The sequence below is a fragment of the Pteropus vampyrus genome, unplaced genomic scaffold (genome assembly GCF_000151845.1).
Source record: "Pteropus vampyrus isolate Shadow unplaced genomic scaffold, Pvam_2.0 Scaffold19, whole genome shotgun sequence".
NCBI classification, from domain to species: Eukaryota; Metazoa; Chordata; class Mammalia; order Chiroptera; family Pteropodidae; genus Pteropus; species Pteropus vampyrus.
This window is the reverse complement of record NW_011888800.1, coordinates 8803453-8827283: the sequence shown is the minus strand read 5'-3', so window position 1 is coordinate 8827283 and position 23831 is coordinate 8803453. Positions and strand designations below refer to the sequence as shown.

The 23831-nt window shown below is 45.4% G+C and overlaps 2 protein-coding genes across 19 annotated transcripts in view; one reads left to right on the top strand and one right to left on the bottom strand.

Moving 5' to 3' along the window:
- Window positions 1-108: 108 nt before the first annotated feature.
- Window positions 109-5781, bottom strand: CKMT1A (creatine kinase, mitochondrial 1A). Of its 2 annotated transcripts, XM_023527820.1 has the most exons (10): window positions 5676-5781; window positions 4655-4967; window positions 3809-4007; window positions 3510-3605; window positions 2936-3157; window positions 2707-2792; window positions 2463-2586; window positions 900-1034; window positions 570-695; window positions 119-361 (listed from the first exon to the last, which is right to left on the bottom strand). In XM_023527820.1, the coding sequence occupies exons 2-10, from the start codon at window positions 4801-4803 to the stop codon at window positions 245-247; spliced, it is 1254 nt and encodes a 417-aa protein (XP_023383588.1). In that variant the 5' UTR covers window positions 4804-4967; window positions 5676-5781; the 3' UTR covers window positions 119-244. The 2 variants fall into 2 exon arrangements, with proteins under 2 accessions (XP_023383589.1, XP_023383588.1); XM_023527821.1 differs by lacking the exons at window positions 3809-4007; window positions 5676-5781 and having other exon boundaries at window positions 109-361; window positions 4655-4767.
- Window positions 5782-8045: 2264 nt separating this feature from the next.
- Window positions 8046-23831, top strand: part of PPIP5K1 (diphosphoinositol pentakisphosphate kinase 1) — a 44492-nt gene continuing 28706 nt past the window's right edge. For 5 of the 17 annotated variants that reach the window (XM_023527813.1, XM_023527812.1, XM_023527809.1 and 2 more), the window contains exons 1-26: window positions 8046-8122; window positions 9265-9418; window positions 10256-10311; window positions 11674-11769; window positions 12654-12849; window positions 13278-13368; window positions 13596-13681; window positions 14011-14165; window positions 14300-14401; window positions 14858-15019; window positions 15133-15254; window positions 15857-15958; window positions 16204-16290; window positions 16408-16483; window positions 16627-16736; window positions 16822-16904; window positions 17074-17205; window positions 17377-17498; window positions 17797-17979; window positions 20027-20168; window positions 20353-20576; window positions 20907-21034; window positions 21244-21358; window positions 21530-21637; window positions 22239-22355; window positions 22511-22672. In XM_023527813.1, the coding sequence (XP_023383581.1) occupies window positions 9349-9418; window positions 10256-10311; window positions 11674-11769; window positions 12654-12849; window positions 13278-13368; window positions 13596-13681; window positions 14011-14165; window positions 14300-14401; window positions 14858-15019; window positions 15133-15254; window positions 15857-15958; window positions 16204-16290; window positions 16408-16483; window positions 16627-16736; window positions 16822-16904; window positions 17074-17205; window positions 17377-17498; window positions 17797-17979; window positions 20027-20168; window positions 20353-20576; window positions 20907-21034; window positions 21244-21358; window positions 21530-21637; window positions 22239-22355; window positions 22511-22672 (3027 nt within the window). In that variant the 5' untranslated portion in view covers window positions 8046-8122; window positions 9265-9348. Of the gene's footprint in view, window positions 8123-8368; window positions 8423-9264; window positions 9419-9456; window positions 9932-10255; window positions 10312-11673; window positions 11770-12047; window positions 12223-12653; window positions 12850-13277; window positions 13369-13595; window positions 13682-14010; window positions 14166-14299; window positions 14402-14857; window positions 15020-15132; window positions 15255-15856; window positions 15959-16203; window positions 16291-16407; window positions 16484-16626; window positions 16737-16821; window positions 16905-17073; window positions 17206-17376; window positions 17499-17796; window positions 17980-20026; window positions 20169-20352; window positions 20577-20906; window positions 21035-21243; window positions 21359-21529; window positions 21638-22238; window positions 22356-22510; window positions 22673-23831 lie in introns of those variants that run through there. The other 12 variants (XM_023527817.1, XM_023527810.1, XM_023527814.1 and 9 more) reach the window with 9 other exon arrangements.

Sequence of the window (23831 nt, the reverse complement as noted above, 5' to 3'; positions counted from 1 at the left end):
TTCCTGGCATGCCATATCTGGAGTCTCTTTCCATCATAAATAACTCCATTGCTTTTTTTCCCTTTTGAAGAGGCTGCTCCCTCCTCACCCCACCATTAGAAATAACACAGACAGCTGGAGCACAGCAAGGTGTCTTTACTGGGATAGAGGGAATGCAGGGGCAGCATCCAGGGCAAGTAGAATGGGCCACCATTAGACTGGCAAAAGTCCTGGAGATCTTGAGTCATCTGCTGAGGACGGGAAGTTAATGCTTATTGTGGATGAGAGGTGGAGGGATGCGGATATCCTGGCCTCTCTCCAGACGCCGTTCACAGTCAATCAAATAGTTTACTCCATCGATGACCAGTTGCACCAGCTCCACCTGAAGGACACTAACCCTTGATCTCTGCTTCCCGCGAACTGAGTTTCTTCATCACTGATTTGCTTGTTCTGAGAACTCATTTCCAATTGCCTCCCCACCCAACCTGAATTTTATTTCAGATTCTAGTACATTCCCAAGACTCACTCACTGCCATATCTCAACCCCACAGACCTATACCTCTCCTCACCCTAATCCCTGAAGATCTCACCTCTGACTTGCCCAGTCGATCCAAATTAGAAACATCAAAGACACTGCCTGTGGCAGCTGTGTCCACTCCTCCAGTACCACGCTTTTGGAGTCTTAGGTTCTCCAGGATCTTTGGGAAGCGGCTATCCTAGAGGGGAGATAGAGATTGGGAGCAGGGTCAATAGGGGCACAGACTGGTCCTACCTGAGAGAGCCCCGAACCTGCCCAGAGCTCTTTCCCCAACTCTTTGGCCACAATGCGTCTAGCTCCTATCCAAAGTGTCCACTCCCTCCCGTCCACACAGAGCCACCTTCCTCACTCATACCCTTCTCTAACCCCACAACTCTTTTACTTTGCTTAGCAGGGGCAGTTTGATGTGTACTCCTGCTCGAAGTCCAGTGCCCAGGTTAGATGGACAGGTCAAGATGTATCCCAAACGCTCATTCCACATGAACTCCCAGCCACGCTCTTGGATCAGCCGCTCCACCTGAGTCCACAAAGGCTCTGTTAGTGAAAAGTCAGGAATATGTGGACCTTCTCTTAGCCAGACCCACAGAAACTTAGAAATATGTCTAGAACCAGAAACTTGGGATGTGAAAGAATGACACCGCTCAGTTTTGGGGGGGTTTTCTTTGGAGTTGTTCTTGGTGGAGGTGGTTTGTTATTATCTTGTATACAAGGCAATTTTGGTGTTACAAGCCCATAATGATGAGATTGCAGAAAAATATCTTGTATGTGGAAGAAGAGAAACTTGAGGGAATGGTGCATTAAGGATAATCTAGGGAAAGAACGGAGGTGTTAAACTAAACTGAGAAAGGATTGATTATTCAATGAGCTCTGTATGCATAGATTATCTTTGCTTTGCTAATGAGCCTAGAGCTTGGAAGGGTCATTTCAGATAGAAAATGAGGGTGTAGGCTTTGCAACAGGAAGAGGCAAGAGGGCTTTCTGTTAGCTATGGAAGGAGCACATGTGAGAAAGAGGAGAAAAAGGTGAAAACACTTCAGAAGGGCTGGACTTATAGGTGTGTGTATGTGTGTGTGTGTGTGTGTGTGTGTGTGTGTGTGTGTGTGTAGGAGATGGTGTGAGAAGAGTGTTTTTGTTTCACTTAAGTATCCTAATTATGAAGATGACTATTAGAATTGAAGAGATAAGGAAACCGAGGCATATAATTTAAAAAGCACTCCCCTACCCACTTACACTCAGAATCTAAAAGCTAAAATCTAAAAGAAAGAGGAGCTCTCTCTCTTTCTTTATAAGTCCAAAATAGAGCTGTATATATGAAGACATACAATAAGAATAGGGTTTATGGGAATTCCTAACCTAGAATTGAATACAGAGACCCAATCCATACAGGACTAAGGATTCAGTTCAACCCCTCATTTAGAGACACATATTATGAAACTTCTTAAGTCATTACATCCTCCAGCTTACTTCCATCTCTCTCTAGCTCTCAGCTTAAAACCTAGACATGATACTTTAGCAAGAATGACAGAATCCAAAGTCAAGGCCTACCTCGGCTCAGAACTTGGTGGTGACATTAGAATCATGAACACATCAACCTCTCCCTCCATACATCAATCCAGGCTAAAACCTTTTCCTTATTGGCACACCCCAGGGTACTGACCCGCGATCTCATTTACTCCTTCTTTACATTTTTCGGCAACTGCTTTATTTATTTCCTTAGATTCCCGACATTCTTTCTCTCCTCCTATTCTTTGGTGACCATATATCCTGGTTTCCTCTGGACAGTCCTGATTTATACCTATTGTCTTGGAGTGATTGACGGTGATCTCTTTCATTATCAAAAGTATCCTGGGTTGGTTGATAAATTATATGGTCAATCTACTTCTTCTAGCCTTTGGTTTTTTTCTTATGTCCTCCCACCTAGTTCCCTTATACACTCTTCTCCAACCTCTTTGAGGCCTCGACAGAATCTTTCAAACACTTTCTTCATGTTGCCACCCTTCTCCATGGAGATGACCCGTGTGTGATCCTCCTCATTCACCCAGATCAAGAAGCTCTTCTCATTGTTGTGCCTAAGGGCAGGAAAGAGGGAAGGACAGGGATCAAGAGGTGGGGCAAGAATTGGGGGTGATAGAGGGAAAAATGGCATTTATGGGGCCATCAGGACAAAAGAGGTAATGTAAGCATCATACCAGATCCCACGAGCATCTGGCCAGTCTCGAGCCATTCCTGCTGCAGTCAGCAGTGGGGACACGGGCTTATCAAATAGGAAGTGGTCCTGAGGACAGTAAAGAGACTTGGATTAAGAATTCTCACAGTAGCCTTTAGGCCTCTTAGAGCCCATCTAAACTGGGCCGGCCTCTCCTCTCACTCCTCTTTCCATCTGCTCCCCGCACCCAGATCCCTCTCAAAGCCCCTCACATCAATAAGCTGCTGCTGCTCAGCCTCTGTCATCTCACTGAGCCGATAGTAACGACCAGCCAGGTCACCCTTCAGGCCACTCAGTGCATCCACCACAACACGTTCCACTTCTCGTCGTTCTGCCCGAGTGCAGGCTGGAGGCAGACTAAGTCCCCGGATACTTCGGCCAGTTCTGACTCTTGAGGACAATACATACCTCTCATCAAAGTAGCCAGAACGGATCTGGAGAATAAGAGAAATTAATATAAGTCACAGAAACGCAGTAGGTGGGAACAGAGGACCTTGGGGAAGGAGCGACCTTAAGTGCGCATTGGAAAGAGAAGCCCACTGGGTGAACACTGCAATTGAAAGGGGCATGATGACCCCTGCCCCAAACTGCCCACCTTGCAGTATCATCATTCTCCTTCACCCTCTCCTCTCCATATCTGCTACTCCTTAAGACACAGTTCTTTCCCCACACCAAGAGTAAAAGCTCAGCGGTGTAATGACCATGAGTCAGGAAATAATTAAGGATTGGAGAAACAGAATGTTGTACATAAGGCAATGCAGATCAGAAGTGGAATATCTGACCCACCTTGCTGGCATCCAGGTCAGTGGTGTGTTTCATGGTCCGGGGGTCATATCCATTGTGTCGCTCTTGGATCACAGGGTCAAAGAGCTCAGCAAATACCTGATGTGGAATTAAGAGAAAGAGGGTGGTTAAGGAGAGGAAATCTATTCCTAGGCTTTAAATGTGAATCAATTTCACTGGGTCAGAAAACATGAGTATGGATGGTACACTCTTGAGGGTAAGTGAGGAGTATTTAGGGGGAAGGAGCTGAGATTACTGGGAATATGAGTTGAGTCACCAGGGGAACTCTGGGGGCCCCCTACCTCATAGGTCTCCTCATCTCCAGCTACCATGCCCACAGTCTTGATGAAGGGGTGGCCAGGGTTGTCCACGCCAGTCTGGATACATTGATCTAGCGTCCAACCAGTGGGTGTGGTCTTGTCGCAGAGCCGGGCATAGACTGCTGGGGTCAGGTGACTGGCCATGCAGTTGTTGTGCTTTCGGAGGTCTGGGTACTCAGCGCTAGGGAGGGGGTACCCAGTAACCATGGAGGGAGGGCACAGGGGGCCTAGACCCAGTGCAGTCACGTGAGAGCTGTCCAGTTAGCTGTGTCTGGCTGTGCTCCTTGGGAGGAGGGGAGATTACAAAGAGGCTAAACCTTGGTAATCTCATTAGGGACTTTCAGGGTCTATTCTTTCCCAACGGTTCTAGCTTCCTCTGGCTGGGCAGCTCAATTCACCGGGATCTGCTCAATTCTTTCCTCCTATGAGCACAACATTAGGGATGGGGGAGGGGAAAGACTAAGGAGGGGAATTCAGGAAATGGGGGGAAACAGTAGGAAAAAGAGATGGAGGAGATCAAAAAGGATAGTTCCTGGTCTCTTAGTTAGAGATTTTGACAGAGCGGGTGCAGCTTGAGCTCACAGAGCCAGAGCTGGTCTTGCGGGAGGGGACTGCAGGTTACAGGTCCCCAGGAATGCTTTTCGCCTTATGGTTTTGGCTTCCACCCCCACCCCACTGAGGTCTCCAGCCTGTACAGCACCCCACTCCAGAGACTTCATGATTATAGCCCTTCTCTGTTGCCTGGGTCCTCATCTCTATCCCCATCTTCGTTCCCATCACCACTAGCCCCCCGCCCCCGACGGTGGTTAGGGGCTCAGACACTGATACCTCGGGGGATACAGCCTCCGTCGTTCACTGGCGGCTCGTACAGGTTCCGGGCGGAGCAGAAACCCAGCAGCTAGAGACCCAGCTCCAGCCAAAGCCATGAGCCTGAGCTTCGGGTGGGCGGACAGCAGACGAGAGAAGGGACCAGCCATGGCTAGAGGATCCTGCTACAAAATCCCGGAGCAGGAGATGGCTCAGAGCAGGCACCCAGAGGGACGATGCAATCAGGTTGGACTGAAGGTCGGAACTGGGTGCGAGGCTGGAGCCGAAATAGGGGCCGGAGTGAAGGCTGAGGTGGGAGCCGGTACCAACCAGACTGCAGGAGAGGCGCAATGAGCTAGCGAGCCGGAGGCCCGAGCCGCAGTCTCCAGGGGTGGGGCTCACTTTAACTCCTCCTTCCCGCCTGCCATCACGCTAGGTGTGCGGGGGCAGAGGTGGGTAGCATTCGCCAGGTAGATTAGGGGGACCAGAGATTCGCACCCCCGGTATAAGGCCTCACAGATTTCAGCACCAAGTAGAGGACAGCACCTGAGGGGTCTGGCGAAACCCGAACACCCTTCCCCCAAGCCTCGCAGTCTAATTGGAAACCCGATTCGTCACTTTGTGGGTGTGAAAGGGTGACATTGCCCAACCTCTTCTCAGTTTTCAGTCTGCCCCAGCAACCTCTCCGTCTTCCCAGGGGAAGAGGCCTCAGGGAAAACGCCGGATAAACAAATACCAAGGAAGACACAGAGAAAGCACAGTTAGAGGCAGACACTGGGGAAGACACCTGCTGGCTCAAGGTCACCTTTTCCTTCGAACCAGGAATAGGACCAAGGCGCCTCCCTTTACACCTGTGCTCTCCTTACAAGGTTGAGAGGCTCAGGGAAACATTAATTCTTACTCCATCTATGCTGTGTTTCCTTACTCCGACCCTGCCCCCTAGTCTGAAGCCCTGCTATGTCCTGCCTACACTTCTCAGGATCCCCCCACTTGTTCCCCCTCCTCCACCCTCCTTCCCATCCCCTGCTTCACCTTAGATCACCTTAGTCTTTTCCAGGTTCGGAACAGTTTGCTGCTCACAGGACTCCCTCCGAGTTGTCTCTGCAAGCTTGCCTACCTGCTGGTTGCACTGGGCGTGGGGCTGGAATTGGGCAGGGAGTTGTTAGTTTCCTCTTCCTCCTTCCCCTTTTCTCCCCTCTCTGTAGCTCCCAGTTCCTGGACTGGAGTGGAGTGTAAAGTGAGGTGAAGGGTGTGGTGAGATGATTGGGTGTAGGAATGAAACAGGTAGGCACAGGTCTCCATAAACCACATGTGTTTCCTCTCTTGGCTCCCTAATGCTGTTTAATCCAGAGTGTAAAGGGGAGTGGTGTCCAAGGGCGTACCAGGGAATCTTTACCTTTCTCCTGGTCCCCTCTCCTCTTTCTCTTCAGATTTACAAGGACTTTGTTCCCACAGCTCTAAGTATGACTTTGGTATGACTTGACTTTTGTCTTGGCAGAAAGGAGAATGGATGTTGGAGAGATGTAGGATTTCGGTATGGAGGGTCAGTTAAAGGTAGGGTAGACATGGTAGGCATTAGTCCCTTCCCTCAGCTGCCTTGGTGTACCCACAAGACAGTGAGATAATTAGAAATCTTAAAAGAGAGAATTTGAGTAAGAAATTCCCTTCACATTGTCCTCTGGCCCCAATAATGAGACTCCACCTCACCCCTATTCTCTCATTCCCTTCTTTCCTCTCAGGCTTCCCTTGTGCTTCTTTTCCTGCATTCCTTGTTTGTGGGCATCCTAAGAAGCCACTCATCTCTCTTCTGGGTCTATCACTTAACTCCTTCCTCTCTCGGTAAGGGAAAAATTATCAGAGAATAGATAGATTTCTGCAGTTGGAGTGTGGTCACTCTTGGAGAGACGGAAAATATTACCTGTGTGGTGGGAGCTCGTTAGGTTAAGGGGTAGCTATGATTAAGCAAATATAATTACTTAGAATGGAGTATATTTACTCTGATAAAGGAGAGAGATAATCTTCCAGAGCAGTAGGGTTGTTTGATTGAGGGGATGGTTACTAAGATGAAAGGGATTGGAAGCAGGAAGAGAGAATTACAGGAGGAAAAGTAAGACTTGCTTAGAGAAGGAGAGAGATCACTTAAGTTTGGAAAGTAGCTGCCTAAATTTGAATAATAGTTCCACCGAGGAATAATATGTTTTTGTGTACTTTTCTTATTCCCTGTGAACCTGATAGGCACGTAAGGTATTAATACTCATTTAAACTATCCTACAGCATATGATATCATTATATATCAATTACTGTATATGTGATATTTGATTTATTCAGTAATTATTATCATCTATAATATTTAATATTAATAAAGCCTTTTACAATTACAAGGAACTCTTATATGTATTATTTCATTGAATTGAATTGGATTGTTCCAATAGATGACTAGAGACTGAGTCTACTTTTTCAGGGGGATGTGAAGACAAGTTAATTACTTAGAAGATGCTTTAATAACTTGTGCAAAAGGTTGGAGTGGTGGGAAGGATATGAGCCTGAATATGAACTAGGGAGGTATCTACTCAAAGGGTCAGTCCTTAGAATCATCTCCTCTCATCTGGGAAGTTTGGGGTCAGTATAATGAGGCACTTGATTGAAAAAAATGGTAAGATCCCTAAGAGTGCAGAGAAGAAGCAGGGAAATTGGAAATGTCTCGGTTAGGGAAATCTAAGTGAGGCTGCAAAGATAATAACAGTACAAACATAGACACAATGCTTTCTCATAATCAGTACACTGTGAATTAGGTTTTTAATCCCACTCTTTTACAGATGAGAATAGTGAGGCTGAGGGAAGTTCAGAGATTTTTTTCCCAAGGCTGCACAGCTATTAAAGGCAAGGCCAGGAGTTAAATGTCCATAGGGTGGAGAGCAAGCAGGGTGTGGAAATGGCAATCAACTTGTTTCCTCTTCCAGCCATTTTCTTGACTCCTCTATAAATAAGTCTCTGTTCCTTCCCTTAACTTTCTGATCTGTTTCTCTCTTTGTCTCTGTTTTTGTCTCCAGTCTCCCCTTCACTCCTCTACATCTGTAAATATTTTCAACTTAACGTTTATTGGGCCTCTACGTATATGTTTTGGGTTGTTTTACAAAACAGACAAAAGACCTGTTTTTGCCCTCAAGAAGATGCAGTGGCACAAACTCTGCCTCTTTTCTGCAACTCGCTTTTCCCGCCCTCTTTGTCTCACTGGGAAGTGTCTAGACCAAACATCTGGACTGTAGCGACGCAGTTAGAAATCAGAAGGGGAGCATCGGGTTGCGCTTCCTCCTCAGAGCCACTAGAGGTCACCCTTCTCCACGCAGAAGCGCCGGCCAACGCAGCCTGACTCTGTTGCCGGTGCGCGCCCTCCGCTGATTGGTGGTACCGCAGAGAAGTCGCACTTTGATTGGGCCGCTGTCAGGTGTCGCTGCCGGCAGGTTCGGCTGCGCGGGCGCGGGGAGGCGGGTGAGTGAGGGCCGGGGGCGGTGGGGGAGTGGCTGGGGGCTGGGGGCGGTATCTGAGGGGGTGGGCTGGGTGGAGTGGGCTCGGCTGGTGCTGAGGGCCGTGGTTAGTACTGGATGGGGGCAGCTTCGGAGAGGGACCCAGAGGACAGGCCTCAATGTCAGCGTAGGGAGAGTGAGCGGGGAAGGCGGGGGCGGGCAAAGGCTAGTTGAGTCAGGATGGGAGGGCGGTATTCGTGCCCCGGAGCTGTGTGAGGAGGGGACGGAGAAGGGGCTCGGCGAGACAAGAGACTGGCGCGCGAGGGTCCGTGTGAGGCGGGAGTCGGCGTGGGAGAAGGTCAGGGTGGGGAGATCTGTGTGAGGAGCGGTTGGAGTGGGGTCGGACTGGAGGATCAGCTTGAGGAAGGGGTTTTTGCAGAGAGAGCAGAAGGTGAGTCTGGAGACGGGTAGTGTGAGGAAAGAATGGATCTCAGGCATTCTTTGTGGGCGATCACGGAAGGTTCCATATAAATGTGTTACCAAGTGTGGTGACTCATCTGAGGGTTTGAAGGACTGCTTAATGCTGGGGAACCAGTGAGTGCAAGGTTAGTTGGATTATTAATTGCATTAGTTAATCAGTGATGTGGGGAGAGGGGCAGCAGTGTTGCGAGTGGTTAGGGGAGTCAGTGAGGAGTCGTTTTAGCAAGTTGGGGGAAAGGAGGCAGTATGAATGAGTTGATAATGAGAACAAGGGCATCAGCACAGTTCACCAACGTCAGAATAAGGATTAAACTTTACATCAAGAAGGAGCTAAGGGATCCACTGTTGAAGGTGGAAAGGAGATAGTTTTGGTGTCTTGAGGAGTTTTACTGCGTTGGAAGTATTTCTGCCTGCACTCAGTATTGATGTTTCCCCTTCACCCCTGATGGAGCCCTCCAACAAATACCTGGTGATTAAGGAAATTAGAGGACTACTGCAAGCAGCCCTAAATTCTAAGGGATAAAGAAGTTACATAATTTACCCTCTCTTCTACCCTCTTCTCCCGATCTGACTTAACATAGATATTCCTGAAAAGATTGCCCACCTGTCCCTCTCTGGCTCCTTACTTAACTTATTTATCTCCTTCCACCCTCCCTCCCTCCCTTCCTCCCTTTTTTCCTTCCACAGGGATTCAGGCCAGAGTAAGACTGCCCTTTAGCCTAGTGTAGAGTCCGAAGTTTTCTTTTGCAACAAAGTATTGGGTGAGAGGGAATGGGAGAAGAGCGCAGAAAACGAGAATGGCTCTTGGAACACCACATTAAAACTCCAGCTCCTCCCAGAGGTACATCTAAATAAATCCTGGCTTATTTCATAGCTATTTCTGTCAGGCTTCTATTTTTGCTTTGTTAACTATGAATTTAGACCTTTCGTCTCTCTTGTGAACAGACTCTCCTTCCCTATTGTATTACCATCCCCTGTTACACAATTGTAATAGAATTTCCAGAACAAGACTCTGTACAGTCAGTAGAAAACCAGGAAGGACTTGGTGGAAGAAAGGATGAGAAGTTTAGGAATCCTAGAAATGAGAGAAAGCTCCTGCTTCAGAGGAAAGATAAAGAGTACAACAAAATTCTACTTGCTTAAACTATACAGGGACCTTGGGAATGCCACCAGTCATGGAAATTGGGTCAGGATACTAAAAAGGAGTTCCAAGAAAAAGCCTGTTAATCAGGAGAAGGGTTGTGTATGTATAAGGCCTCTAATGCACAACTGGAAATGTTAAGTCTAAGAATGTTGTGTCCCCATGGTGGCTGAGCAGGGAAGACAAGCAGATGGCAAGACTGAAGAGGTCGAGGTCTGTAAAAAGGTTAACTGTAACTTTCTAATCAAAGCTGCAAATTCCACTTGTAATAGAAAGATTTAAAATAAAATACAGAAAATAATTATTGAAGACTATTTTAAAACTATAAGACTAATCCATTTACTTAAGGAGTTTGTGCCTTAGAGTTGTTGGTCAGTACTTCTGAGAACTTTTGGAGAATGTGGAAAATTACTGATGTGTGACTCCATTTTATTTTTGGAAAAAAATAACATACCTGGATTCCCACAATTCTGTATTATCAAATGTTAACCTTTTGAATATGTTTCCGATTTTTTTAAATTGAAATAAATTTTATAGATAAGGTTGTGAAATTCCATTCAAATCCTCATTTCCATTCTCCCCTCTCCTCAGAGGTAAGCACTATCATGAATTTGATGTCTTTCTTTCCAGTCTATGTTTTTATACTTCTACTAATTATGTATTCAGTCAGTCATAAACGCGTAATATTTTTTATACAAATGGAACTGTACTACGTGTATTTCTACAGTTTACATTTGGAAGATGTCCACGTTGTTTGATTCATTTTTTATTATTTTAAATTAATTTTTACTTTTATTATGTGACATTGATTAACGAAATCCAGTAAGTTTCAGATGTACAATTCAACAGTACTATATATATGTGTGTGTATATATAAATATATATATATATATTGCATTTTGTGTTCACCGTCCATAGTTAGATTTCTTTCTGTCACCACATATTTGACCCCTTTTACCCCACGTACTTCCCCCTCCCCTCTGGTAACCACTAGTCTATTTGATTCATTTTTTAAATGCTGTAAGGCTATCATTTGTATAAACTACATTGCATTTTCCTATTCTCCTACTTGTGACATCTGAGGAGTTTTCAGTTTTTCCCATTAGCAACAGTGAGGTTGTGGGCATCCTTGCACACGTCTTCTTATGGGGGAGAGTTTCTCCATGACAGGACTTCTAAACCTCGGCACAACTAACATTTTGGACTGGATAATTCTTTGTTGTGGAGGAATATCCTATGCACTTTAGAACGTTTAGCAGCATTCCTGGCATCTACTCACCAGATGCCAATAGCACCTCCCCAGATGTGACAGCCAAAAACGTTTACTACCAAGTGTCCCCTGCGCAGCATATTCAAAGTGGGTTAAGCACCACTACTCTAAGTGCATGTATACAGAAGTGGAACTGCCAGGTTATTCTGACGCAAGTTTTAAGTCTTAAGATATTCTCACTGATTATGGCTCTAGGCTATATTTTTTTCCACTGTAGCTTCTGATGTGAGAGACCTTGGCCTAGACCAGCCTTGGGTCTTGTAGTAGCAGAAGACAGTAGGGAGAAAATTGAAATTTCAGTTTGGGAATGGGTTGGAGGCTATTGTGTGGATGCTGACTTGTATCCTCAACCTCACACCCAAGAGCAGACCTGTTTCCTCAAACAGATTTTCTGGACTTGAACATCTATCTTTTAAGGTGGAACAGGTGAAGGAGAGACAGAGGGCATAAGGAATTTTAATGTTCTGACAAAGCTTAGAACATAAGATATCCTTAAGTGTTTTTTGAGTTAATCCATGGTAGGAATGAAGATGAAGGTTAGGGGCAAAGGCAGCTGAACTCTGTCATTCTTCTGCCCTTGAATTAAATCACTGAGTTCAACACTACTGTGGGGAGATGGAGAAGGGCTAAGAACATTTTGGAGTGAATCTAAAGTTTGAAATGTCACTTTAACGTTTTCTTGTAGGAATCGACAGTAGCCTTCCATGAGGAACTGCCTTTTCCATTTGTTACTGGAGTTAACAGTGTTTCCTGCTGGCAGAATCAGGGACATGCCAGCATTGTAAGGGTTAATCTACTGATCCTCTTACCAATCTCAGGGTTGGGGGTGGGGTGAGCAGGGAGGAAAAGAGATACCTTGCTTTTCTCTTATACATCTTTAGTCATTTCAAGTCATAGCCCATATGCCCCTTGTCCTGTTGATCCTTCTCACCATAGCTTTGTTTCCTGCTTCCCCTAGTTCCCTTATAGTTCCCTCATATTTTCTCATTCCCCATCCCCCATTCCTACCCACTGCCGTGGGGCTTGGATTTTGAGCTAATGGGATACCCTCCACTGCAGAGCGGGATGAGTGGGTGCTCCGGCGGGGATGTGGTCACTGCCGGCCAGTGAGGGCGAGAGCGCCACAGCCCACTTCTTCCTTGGAGCTGGAGATGAAGGGCTGGGCATCCGTGGAATAGGCATGAGGACAGAAGAGAGTGACAGCGAGCTCCTTGAGGATGAGGAGGATGAAGTGGTAAGACTAGAGAAAATTATGTAACTTAGTGTTGGGACCCCTGTCACAGAGAGTTGAGATTACATTGGATGGATACACTTCTTTTCAACTGCAAGACTCTCTTAAACAGGTCCTGTCCTGATTAAGGGGAGGGTCAGTGGAAATCGGTTGGACTGCCTCCCTTTGAAGCCCCTACCCTTTTGTCTCATGGTTAGTGGTTCTTTGGCTCTACTGCTTGAGCACCCATTCCCACTATGGAAAGGCTCCTGTTCTGTAGGCAGTAGGAATCCCTACAAGTACCACAGTCTAGATCTAAGTTAGAAGACAACCTTTCCCCCATAGGTCCAAAGTCCTGGCAAGAAACTCTGTGCCCTAAGATGAGACAGTGTTCCCTGACAGGAATAATCTGGGCAGGAAGTTCTTCAGTTCCTGACAGCATTTCCTCTCAATAGCCTCCTGAACCTCAGATCATTGTTGGCATCTGCGCCATGACCAAGAAATCCAAGTCCAAGCCAATGACCCAAATCCTAGAGCGACTCTGCAGATTCGACTACCTGACTGTTATTATCCTGGGAGAAGATGTGATCCTCAATGAACCTGTGGAAAACTGGCCATCCTGCCACTGCCTCATTTCTTTCCACTCCAAAGGTTAGGGTCTGTGAGGGAAAATGAGAAGGAGTGGTGTTGGGAATGCTGGACTGGGAAATAAGGGTCTTACTGTCAAAGAGTAAAGAGGCCTTCGGCTCTTCCTGACACACTAGAGAGCAGTGCAAAGGGGATTACTTTCCCTACATCTTGGGGGTTTTGCTGTGGGTAGTGTAAAGTCCATTTTTGAACCTTAGGACAGCTCTAAGGGTCTCTGGAAGGACCCTAAAAATAATTTCTTTTTAAATTTTTTCTGATAGACATTCTAAACTTGGGAAGTTAGGCAGAAGGAAAAGGAATAGGATGAATGAGTAGAGGAGCTCAGTGGCAACTAATAGCTTTAATATGTCTCTCTGTTTCTCTTGCTGTTTTCTCATTCTGTCTCTTTCGCTTCCTTTCTTTGGTCTCCCTATTTCTTTTCTCCATCCCAGGCTTTCCTCTGGACAAAGCTGTTGCTTACTCCAAGCTTCGAAACCCCTTTCTTATCAATGACCTGGCAATGCAGTATTACATCCAGGATAGGTATAATTTTCTGCTGACTGGTGGGATGGGTGATCCTGAGATTATGCCTGTTTAGAGAACCAACTCTGAGAGGGGCAGAATCAAACAGATATGCTTAATTTCTGTATCATACCCTCTTTAGTTCTACACCCTGTATCTCCCAATTCCTGAGCAAATAAAATCCCTAGCCTCTCCTCATAGTCACCATCCCTCACTTCTCCCAGCTAATTTATTTTGGGGGGTGATAGGAGGGAGGTGTACCGGATCCTGCAGGAGGAAGGTATTGATCTGCCTCGATACGCTGTGCTCAACCGTGACCCTGCCCGGCCTGAGGGTGAGTACCTGGCCTTGTCCTACCCTGCCTTGCGTTCTCTGACTTAGTCAAGTTCTCCATCCTCTAGACAGCTCCTATGTATCACCTATCTAAGTGAGCCTGTGGTTATTAGAGTATGGGTAGAGTTATAGCCATGGGTCTTTGGAGAGAGCCTTGGAAATCTTATATAGATATTATAATATCTGTATACCATGTAGGTATTACCATATTTATTCCCAAGATTTGTTCATAAAATTTTGAAGGTTATAGAGATTAAAACTTGGAGAAATGGGAATTGGAAGTATTCTACGACTCTAGGCCCTAGGCATGACTGGACACCCACCTTTCAGAGTGCAACCTGATAGAAGGTGAAGACCAGGTGGAGGTAAATGGAGCTGTCTTTCCCAAGCCTTTTGTGGAGAAGCCAGTGAGTGCAGAGGACCACAATGTTTACATCTACTACCCCAGCTCAGCTGGAGGAGGAAGCCAGCGTCTCTTCCGTAAGGTATGGGTGACATTTGAGCATTTGGGGAGTTAGAGAGGTAGAAGAACAAGAATGAAGATGTGGGAAGGGAAGCTGGAGGATGTGGAGACAAAAGTAGAAGCAACATTCTTTTTCTCTTCCTTTTCCTTCTGAAGATTGGCAGCCGGAGCAGTGTTTACTCTCCTGAGAGCAGCGTCCGAAAGACAGGGTCATACATCTATGAGGAGTTTATGCCAACAGATGGCACAGATGTCAAGGTTATGGTGGATACAGGGATTTAAGAGGTTAAAAATGTCTGGGTGGGATTGGGTGCTTGGGGAGCAAATGGAAACGTATGGAGGGGTCACAGAAAATAAAGTGTGAATATGAGTGGCTTTCATATTAAGGTGGAGATAACAAGTGAAGTAGTAGATATTTCCATTGTCTCTATCAGAGCAAGGGCAAGGGTGACATGGAAGAGCATATAATTTTGGTAAGTTATTTCTTAGTAAAGACTAGACAGTAGTGCCTAAGTCTCAAGGAGAAACCTTCATAATCATATTTCAGTAAGGCTCAGTAAGAAAAATGTCAGTCTCCTTGTTCTTAATACTCAGGGAGGTTTCGTTTTTGTTTTTGTTTTACTCCAAATCTTAGTCTACAGACCTAGTGCTCATATTGTCTCCTTAAATGCAGGGTGAGCTGTGGGCATACTCAGTGATGCTATGTACCTGCAGGTGTATACAGTGGGGCCAGATTATGCTCATGCTGAAGCCAGAAAATCTCCAGCTTTGGATGGGAAGGTCGAACGAGACAGTGAAGGGAAAGAGATTCGATATCCCGTCATGTTGACCGCCATGGAAAAGCTGGTGGCCAGGAAAGTCTGTGTAGCTTTTAAGGTAGACGAAGTCCCATGGACGAGGGTGCTGTGAATGAGGGAGAGAGACAGGAGGAGGGGTCTGGGAAGAAAGAGTGACTCTCTTGGTCTCATCTTGCCTCTTTCCTCCTGCAGCAAACAGTTTGCGGTTTTGACCTTCTTCGTGCCAACGGTCACTCCTTTGTGTGTGATGTCAATGGCTTCAGTTTTGTCAAGAATTCGATGAAATACTACGATGACTGTGCTAAGATTCTGGGGTAAGGGACACAGTGGTATGGGCTGGAGAGAATGGGCTTAGAGAAGAGAGTTGGAAAGCTTTTACTCTAATTTAAATATTGTAAAAATGATTTTAAAGTGAAAAAGGAAATTAGAGAAAGGGCTCCTTAGCCCTCTTGCCTTCCCAACACTGCACCCCCCAGAGGTAATTACTGTTAACAGTCTTAGATGTAACAGTCTGTCTTTTTCTGTCATGTATAAACAAACTATATTTATTGTACTAAATGTGATTGTACCGTAATAATGTTTTACAAACATTCAAGAATGTGTAAGAAATGATAAATATGGTGAGTATCCATGTATTCACCATTGAGCTTAAAAAAAGTATTAGGAATAGAGTTGAAGCCCCTCCATAATCCTTGCTAATTACATCCCCTTCTCTCCCACCCATAAGTTACCACAATTCTTAATTTGGTGTTTGTCCTTCCCATACATTTATTAATATTTTTACTGCAAATCTAAGGATGTCTTTTTTGCATGTTTTCAGACTGTATATTAATGTATTCTTCTACAACATGCTAGGTTTTGTGAGCTTCATTGATACATTCATTTCCACACAGCTTCTTAATGTTTCTCCTTCTAGGAACACCATAATGCGGGAACTTGCCCCACAGTTCCAGATCCCATGGTCCATCCCTACAGAGGCTGAGGACATTCCCATTGTCCCTACCACATCTGGCACTATGTGAGCAAAAGTAAAAAATCTGGAGTACCTACTTAAGGGATCTAAGTCAGACCAGTGGCTACTTCCTGACCCTGTGTGTTCTGACGAATGGAGCCTGGGCCTCCTAGGCAGTTTCCTGACCCTACCTGTAATCCTAATCTCAGATGGTTTTTCCTCTGTTCTTTGACATGTCAAGGAAGATGAAATGATGGGAGGTGGCATGGGATGGAATTGGGGAGAGGCTCTCAAAGCATTTCTTATCTTAGGATGGAACTTCGTTGTGTCATTGCCATTATCCGTCATGGGGATCGTACCCCCAAGCAGAAGATGAAGATGGAAGTGACCCATCCAAGGTAGGAACAGTGTTCTAATTTAGACAAATAGTTTTTTTGTGAGGGAGATGGGAAGGGGGCAGGTCCCCGAGGCTTTGACCATCTCACCCCATACGAAGCTTCTCTTTATTTCTTCAGGTTTTTTAGTCTATTTGAAAAACATGGTGGCTATAAGACGGGGAAATTAAAACTAAAGCGGCCTGAGCAGCTCCAGGTAAGAAAGTGAATCTGGCTGGGAGGAATAATGCTTTGGGAAAGATAGAGGATATAGGATTGGGGGCCTTGAGAGACCAGGATGAAAGGGTAACACTGGCCAGGACTTGACCTCTTGTGCGGGTACTCTGTTATGTCCTCCAGGAGGTGCTGGACATCACAAGGCTGCTATTGGCTGAACTGGAAAAGGAACCAGGTGGTGAGATCGAGGAGAAGACTGGGAAACTAGAGCAGCTGAAGTCTGTGCTGGAGATGTGAGAAAGGGGATAGGAAAAAAGAGCCAATAACAGTGAGAATTGGAGACTGGGATAGAAAGTAAACTGTGGGTTTATCCTGCAGGTATGGTCACTTCTCAGGCATCAACCGGAAGGTGCAGTTGACTTACTACCCTCATGAAGTAAAAGCTTCTAATGAGGGGCAAGGTGAGATATAATATTCTCTTCCCATTACCATTCAGATCTCTTGTTCTTGAACTCTTAGATGACCTTTTATCCCAGATTACCATTCTGGGCTCCTCAAAAGATCTAACATTTAGATGTCCCCAGTATTTTCTTCAGATCTAGACCTATTTACTGCCCTTTATTCCTACAGATCCACAGCCGAAGGCTCTGGGTCCATCTCTTTTGCTGGTACTGAAGTGGGGTGGAGAACTGACTCCCGCTGGCCGTGTTCAGGCTGAGGAGCTGGGGCGAGCTTTTCGCTGCATGTACCCTGGAGGACAAGGTGAGTGTTTTGAGTTGTAAATACCTAGCAGGGTTGGGATAGGATGATTAGAGGATAAGTTGGGGAAATGAAGAGACTGAGGCAACGGGGAAGTTAAAGAGGGGAATGAGCATTCTTTCTTCTGTGTGGGTCTGTATAGCATGCATTGCTGGTCCTCCCCTTTGCCCCCAGGTGACTATGCTGGCTTCCCAGGATGTGGGCTGCTTCGTCTCCATAGCACTTTCCGTCATGATCTCAAGATCTATGCCTCTGATGAGGGCCGTGTCCAGATGACGGCTGCTGCCTTTGCCAAGGTGCGCACTCGAGTTCTCCCACAGTCTCAGCTTCCTTTAGGTAGAGAAGCGGAGAGTTTGGAAAATTATCTGAGAAATTTTAGAGTGTTTGTGCGCTGACTCGGATCAATTTCTTGTTGTGTTTGCTCCCATTCTGTATTACTAAGAATGAGCTGAGAATAATTAGTGAGGGTAGGCCCCTTGACCTAGACCCCAGTTCACTAAGCCAGCTCTTATTTGATCTCTGAGACCATCTAGGCCTGCGGGGGACTACACTAGACTGTAAGGAAAACTAATAGACTTTGTTCTTCCCTTCTAGGGCCTTCTGGCTCTAGAAGGGGAGCTGACACCCATTTTGGTACAAATGGTGAAGAGCGCCAATATGAATGGTCTCCTGGACAGTGATGGGGATTCCCTGAGCAGCTGTCAGCACCGAGTGAAGGCTCGACTGCACCATATTTTGCAGCAGGATGCACCCTTTGGCCCTGAGGATTATGATAAGGTGAGGCTCTCCCTATATTTGTGCCCAATATACCTCTTATCCCAAATCCCTAGAATTCTAAATAATAGTGATCAATAATGGTATTTACCGTGTGCCAGGTACTGTTTTATGTGCTTTCCGTACATTATGTCATTTAATCCTTACCCTTTGAGATGAGTATGGGTCCATAATTTCTTAGCCACAATTTGAAAAATCAAAAAGATTTTTATAGATTTGGCACTAAGATTTATTTGGCAGCAAAATCTGACATGTCAAAACTGTTTCTAATCCCTGTTTATCCCATTCAGTGTAAATAATCATACATTTTGCTGCATGAATATAAATGTGTTTTGTTACGCCCTAGGCCCAGTTAGAGGCATTATATAACATTGGGCATATACACTGTCTTAACTTTCTCAAGGCTAAAAAATTCAGACTGGTCTTAAGGATTTTGAATGAAAGAATGTTTCAGGTATCTATTGCTGCATAAAAAACTACCCCTAAACTCAGTAACTTAAAACACTCACCATTTCTTTTTTTTTTTTTTTTTTTTTGGCTTATATTTCTAAGCTGAACTGGTCTTTCTTGGGGTCTCTCCTAAAACTGCCCAGATGTTTTCCAGATGTTGGAGCTGGAACCATCTGGAGGCTCAACTGGGGTGCTGGAATGGCTGGGCTCTCTCTTCACACTCTCCCTGAAGGCTCAGGGTTTCTTCTCTCTACATGTTTTCTCCGTGTGGTTTCTCTAGCATGGTAGCCAGACTTCTTAAATGGCAGCTTACGACTCCACCAAAGCAGAAGCTTCCAAACTTTTTAAAAGCATAAGCCCAGAATTAGCACAACATAGCTTTGTTATTTTTTTATTGGTTAAGCAGTCACAGGGCCAGCCTCGATTCAAGGGAAGGGGAAGGTGACAGAGAATTAATGGCTGTCTTTAATCTACCATAAGAACTGTGGACCTGTACTACTTTCTCCCATTTTACAGATGAGGAAACCTAAGTTCAAAAGAATTTAAGCAACCTTTCCAAGGTCATCCATCTAGTATGAACCCAAGGAGTCTAACCCAAGAGCCAGGCTGTCAGCCACTGCAGTACATTGCCTCATAGTATTAATCACAGTGGATGCCATTACCCAATGTCATTCTTTTCCTGTGTATCCAGGCCACTATTGACTGGGGATCATATGCTAGACAATGATTTTTCATCATCCTACCACTGATAGCTCATTTCTGATAGACTCTTTTTTAAAAAAAAATTATATTCTTTAAATCGTAGTGTCACTTTAAACACTTTTAAGGGTAGAGTTCATGTGGCATTAAGTATATTCACACTGTTGTGTAACCTTTTCTTATAGATTCTTAAATGAACTAAATAGCTGAGCACATTGTCTAGAGAATGGGTTTTTCTGTGTCCTTCTCTGAACGGGACTTAAGAAGGGCAGGACCTTGCTCCCTTATTTTTTAATCCATTGCTCAATTGCAAATCCAGAAAAGCTAAGGCACCTTTCCTTTCTTGCTTGCTTCCTTTTGCTAATAAGAATGGAACTTGTGAGGACCTAAGTAGAATGCATGCGTTCTACCCTCAGTCTTCTACCCCCCTCCACATTCTTCATTGACTGTTACTGTCCTAAAAGCTTGAGTTGGAACGTAGTTCTGAGGCAGCATCTCTACTCTAGGTTCAGACTACCATCTTTTTTAGAGGAATAAGATAATATTATTTCTGTTAACCACTCATAAAAACATTCTGTGAAGATTTGGGGGGATTTTAGTTTAATCTTTATTCCCCAGTATTCTCCATGTGTTTTTTAGAACCCTCAAGAAAAGAACCTAGGTCTGTTTTATTTCCTCTAGACTCCAAGACTTTTAAGATCAACCTATCTTAGATGACAGTGTGCTAGAGCACTCCTCTCATCTGACGGCCCTAGAACTGCCGGTATGCTCAGTAGTCAAAGAGTGCTCCCTGGAGTGAACCAACAAACATCTTATTTGCAGGCAGTCTCTATAATAAGCTCAGAGGAATGGGCACTTGGCACTGAGCTTATCTTGCTTTTCATCTCTCTATTCCCCATAGCTGGCTCCTACTGGAAGCACTTCCCTACTCAACTCCATGGCTGTCATCCAGAATCCTGTGAAGGTCTGTGATCAGGTATTTGCCCTGATTGAAAACCTCACTCACCAGATCCGGGAACGGATGCAGGACCCTAAGTCTGTAGGTGGGTATGAATACTATCTTCCTTTCAAGGTTTCAGATATGGGTGGGTTCCTCAGACACACCTGTGTCTTCTCCTAAATGTCTGAGACAAGGCATCCTCATCTCTCTGGTTCTACTTTAGATTTTTTAGGGTCTTTTGTTAGAGGTAAAATCTTGGCTTCTCTGACTGTCCGTCCTCTTTCCAGACCTGCAACTCTACCACAGTGAAACACTAGAACTAATGTTACAGCGTTGGAGCAAGCTGGAGCGTGACTTTCGACAGAAGAGTGGGCGCTATGATATCAGTAAGATCCCTGACATCTATGACTGTGTCAAGTATGATGTGCAGCACAATGCGAGTCTGGGACTTCAAGGAACAGCAGAGTTGCTACGTCTCTCTAAGGCATTGGCTGATGTGGTCATTCCCCAGGTGTGTCTCATATAAGGAATCAAGCCTGGGGATAGGGGTATTGGGTAAGGAAGGAGAGAAAAGGCAGAAAGGTGGGATGGCATGGGAACCAGGGGAAGGAAACTTAGAGGAGGAATAAGCTGAGTTGCTACAATTCTCAGGGTCCACCCTGGCTCTGAGTAAGTACAAGAGACTAACTGAGGAGAAACCTGGAGAGGAGAAATGTGGTGGATATGAAAGAAGCCCTAGATAGACCTGAGGTGAAAATAAGCAGGATCTTGGGCCTGGGAATATGAGGCAAGAGGAAAACAAGATTCACTGAGGTACTTATTCCTGGCCTATGGCCTCTAGGAGTACGGGATCAGTCGGGAGGAGAAACTGGAAATTGCCGTGGGCTTCTGTCTTCCACTGTTGCGGAAGATACTACTTGACCTGCAGAGAACCCACGAGGATGAGTCTGTCAACAAGCTGCATCCCCTGTGAGGGAGGGCTGGGAGGGGTGCTGAATGGAGGGAGGGGCATGTCAGGGAGCCCTTGGGGGAATCCAGACTGGGACAGCTTGGGGAACCAAGAATAGAAGGGATCCTGGGATGGAAAGGAGAGAAGTTTTTGAGATGGGAGGAAGGAGTTTGTGGCAGGGTGGGAAGAGGATTATCCGGCAGTATGAGTGACTTAGCTATTATCTCAGGTACTCTCGAGGAGTGCTCTCCCCAGGCCGCCACGTTCGAACACGTCTCTATTTCACCAGTGAAAGCCACGTCCACTCCCTACTCAGTGTCTTCCGTTATGGGGGACTTCTTGATGTAAGGATCCTACTTCTTCCTTCAGCCCATGAACATCTTTCCTAGCATTCTTTTACTCTCTTCCTCATGCTTCTTTTTTACTGCAAGCTTTCTCTGTTCAACTTGTCTCCCTGCCCATTCCCCAACTCCCTTGTCCCTGGGCATTGGCTTACCTCTGTTTGTGTTCGGTAGGAGACCCAGGATGCACAATGGCAGCGAGCTTTGAATTATCTTAGTGCCATCTCAGAGCTCAACTACATGACCCAGATTGTTATCATGCTTTATGAGGACAACACACGGGTGAGGAGCTAACAGGGTGGGATGAGGAGAGGGCCCCTTCTTTCTCCTCTATCTCCTTTTAGTAAAGAACTTTCTTATCCTTAGAATTTATAGAATCCAGCTAGGTGTGGCACCTAGGCACAGCCTGACACAGAGCATCTAGGAGGTTCCTCCTGGATCAGAAAAGGTGTTTTGGGATGGTGTTGAGTCCTAGAGATACCATAGAATGGAATTGGGGACAATGTTATACTGAGTTTTTTTTCCTTCAAACATTGTTATACATAAGGCTCCACAAGGATATCTTCAAATGTGCTGCTATATGCACTGTAGCAAAGCTGAATTATTGTGGAAGATGGATTGGGAGGGTTGTAGAAGTAGAAGATGGAAAGTCATGTGGAGCAGTGAATCGCAAACAGTAGAGGTGAGGGAATGAGGATTCTGGAACACTCGCCTATAGTTAAAGGGAAGCTATCATAAATCAGCCTTAGAGTGGGATTAGATGCTGAAACCTCTGCCCTAGGAGTTTATAGCCTCTTGAGTTCCTCTCTATTGTCCCTGCCTGGTCTCCCACCACCATATCCAGCTCCTCCAACTGCCCCTTCATCTGTTGATGCCCCCATAGGATCCCTTATCAGAGGAGCGATTCCATGTGGAGCTGCACTTTAGCCCTGGAGTGAAAGGTGTCGAGGAAGAAGGCAGTGCCCCAACTGGCTATGGATTCCGTCCGGCTTCTTCCGAGGTGGATCAGAGTGCTGGGATTTTGGACTGGAGGATTTAGGAATCAAGTGGTGGGAAACTTGGAAACAGTACAGGGAAGTAAAAGGGTTGGGAAGTCTGGGATTAGGAGGCAGGAGGCCATTAACACCTCTTCTATCTGTGCCTGTTATTGGATAGAATGAGATGAAAACAGACCAAGGCAGCATGGAGAACCTGTGCCCGGGGAAGGCATCAGATGAGCCAGACCGGGCCCTGCAGACTTCACCCCAGCCCTCTGAGGGCCCTGGCCTCCCAAGGAGATCACCCCTCATTCGTAACCGAAAAGCCGGCTCCATGGAGGTAATGGGAGGGGCTTGAGAGAAAGAAGCAATGAAAATGCTCATAGGACAATATCCATGAAGCCTCTGAATCCCCTTGTGAGATGGGAGGGATTCTTGGGACCTTAAGCAGAGCCTTTCTACCCCTGATAGATATGTTTTACTTAATTCTTCTTTCAAAATAAAACTCCTTTAAGCTGGTTGCTACTTCTGAGATTAAAGAGATGCCATTGAGAGGTGCCTGACAGAGAAAGATTTTAAGAGATGAGATTGAGGAGGAGGCCTCTGGATGAATTTGAAAAGGCAATTCTTTAAAAGGAAACATAGTAGAAACAGCTTGAATTCTGGGCTAAAATCCCAATCTGGTACTTAGAAGCTGTGTGACCTTGAACAGGAAACTTCTCCAAGCCTCACTTTTTTTCATCTGTAAAATGCAAGTAATATCCATCATATAGCTGCTTCGTAAATAGTAACTATGATAGCAATTCAATTGATGTTAAAGGCCAGGCCCTCTCCATCTCTGTGTTGCCTTATAAAAATTATACCTCAGACAGGAGCAAATATGTGGCACTTTAATTCCTTTAGGGTTATCTATACCCTCATCTTAAAAGGGAATCAAGTCTGAAAGTCTCTCTGATAAACTGGTTTATCGGCTTGGGCCTGTATTCTGCTGTTCTTGGAGGAGTTTGTCTCTAGTCCTGGTTCTAGTTCTCTAGCCTAGAGGATGGAACTGTTGTAAATCTCACATCATGTCCAGCTAACTGTCCTGAGATTTTTGTTTTGGTCTTTTTTCCTGGAGAGAGTCTTTCCGTCTTTGGCCCAATGATACTCTTTTTGACCCCATAATTTATTCCAGTCTTTGGGACTCTGACTGGATGATTTGGGTCCTGCTTTGATTGATAGATCTGTTCACCTGGCTCTGTGCCAGCTTTGTCTTAAAGGCATTGGTCCTTCCATTTTAAAAATATCTCAGAAGAATCTATAGCTATCTTACATAGGTTCAGCCAGAGATTTGCAGTTAACATTTTGGAGAAACCTAAGAAGACAAACTACAGTCTCTATTCTGAACTCATCCTTTTCTTCCTGATGATTTTAAGGTGGATTTGAAGTTGTGAATACTCAGTTTCTTTAGGTGGGGTATACATCATTTTCTCTTTGAAGCATTAACTTAGTATACATAG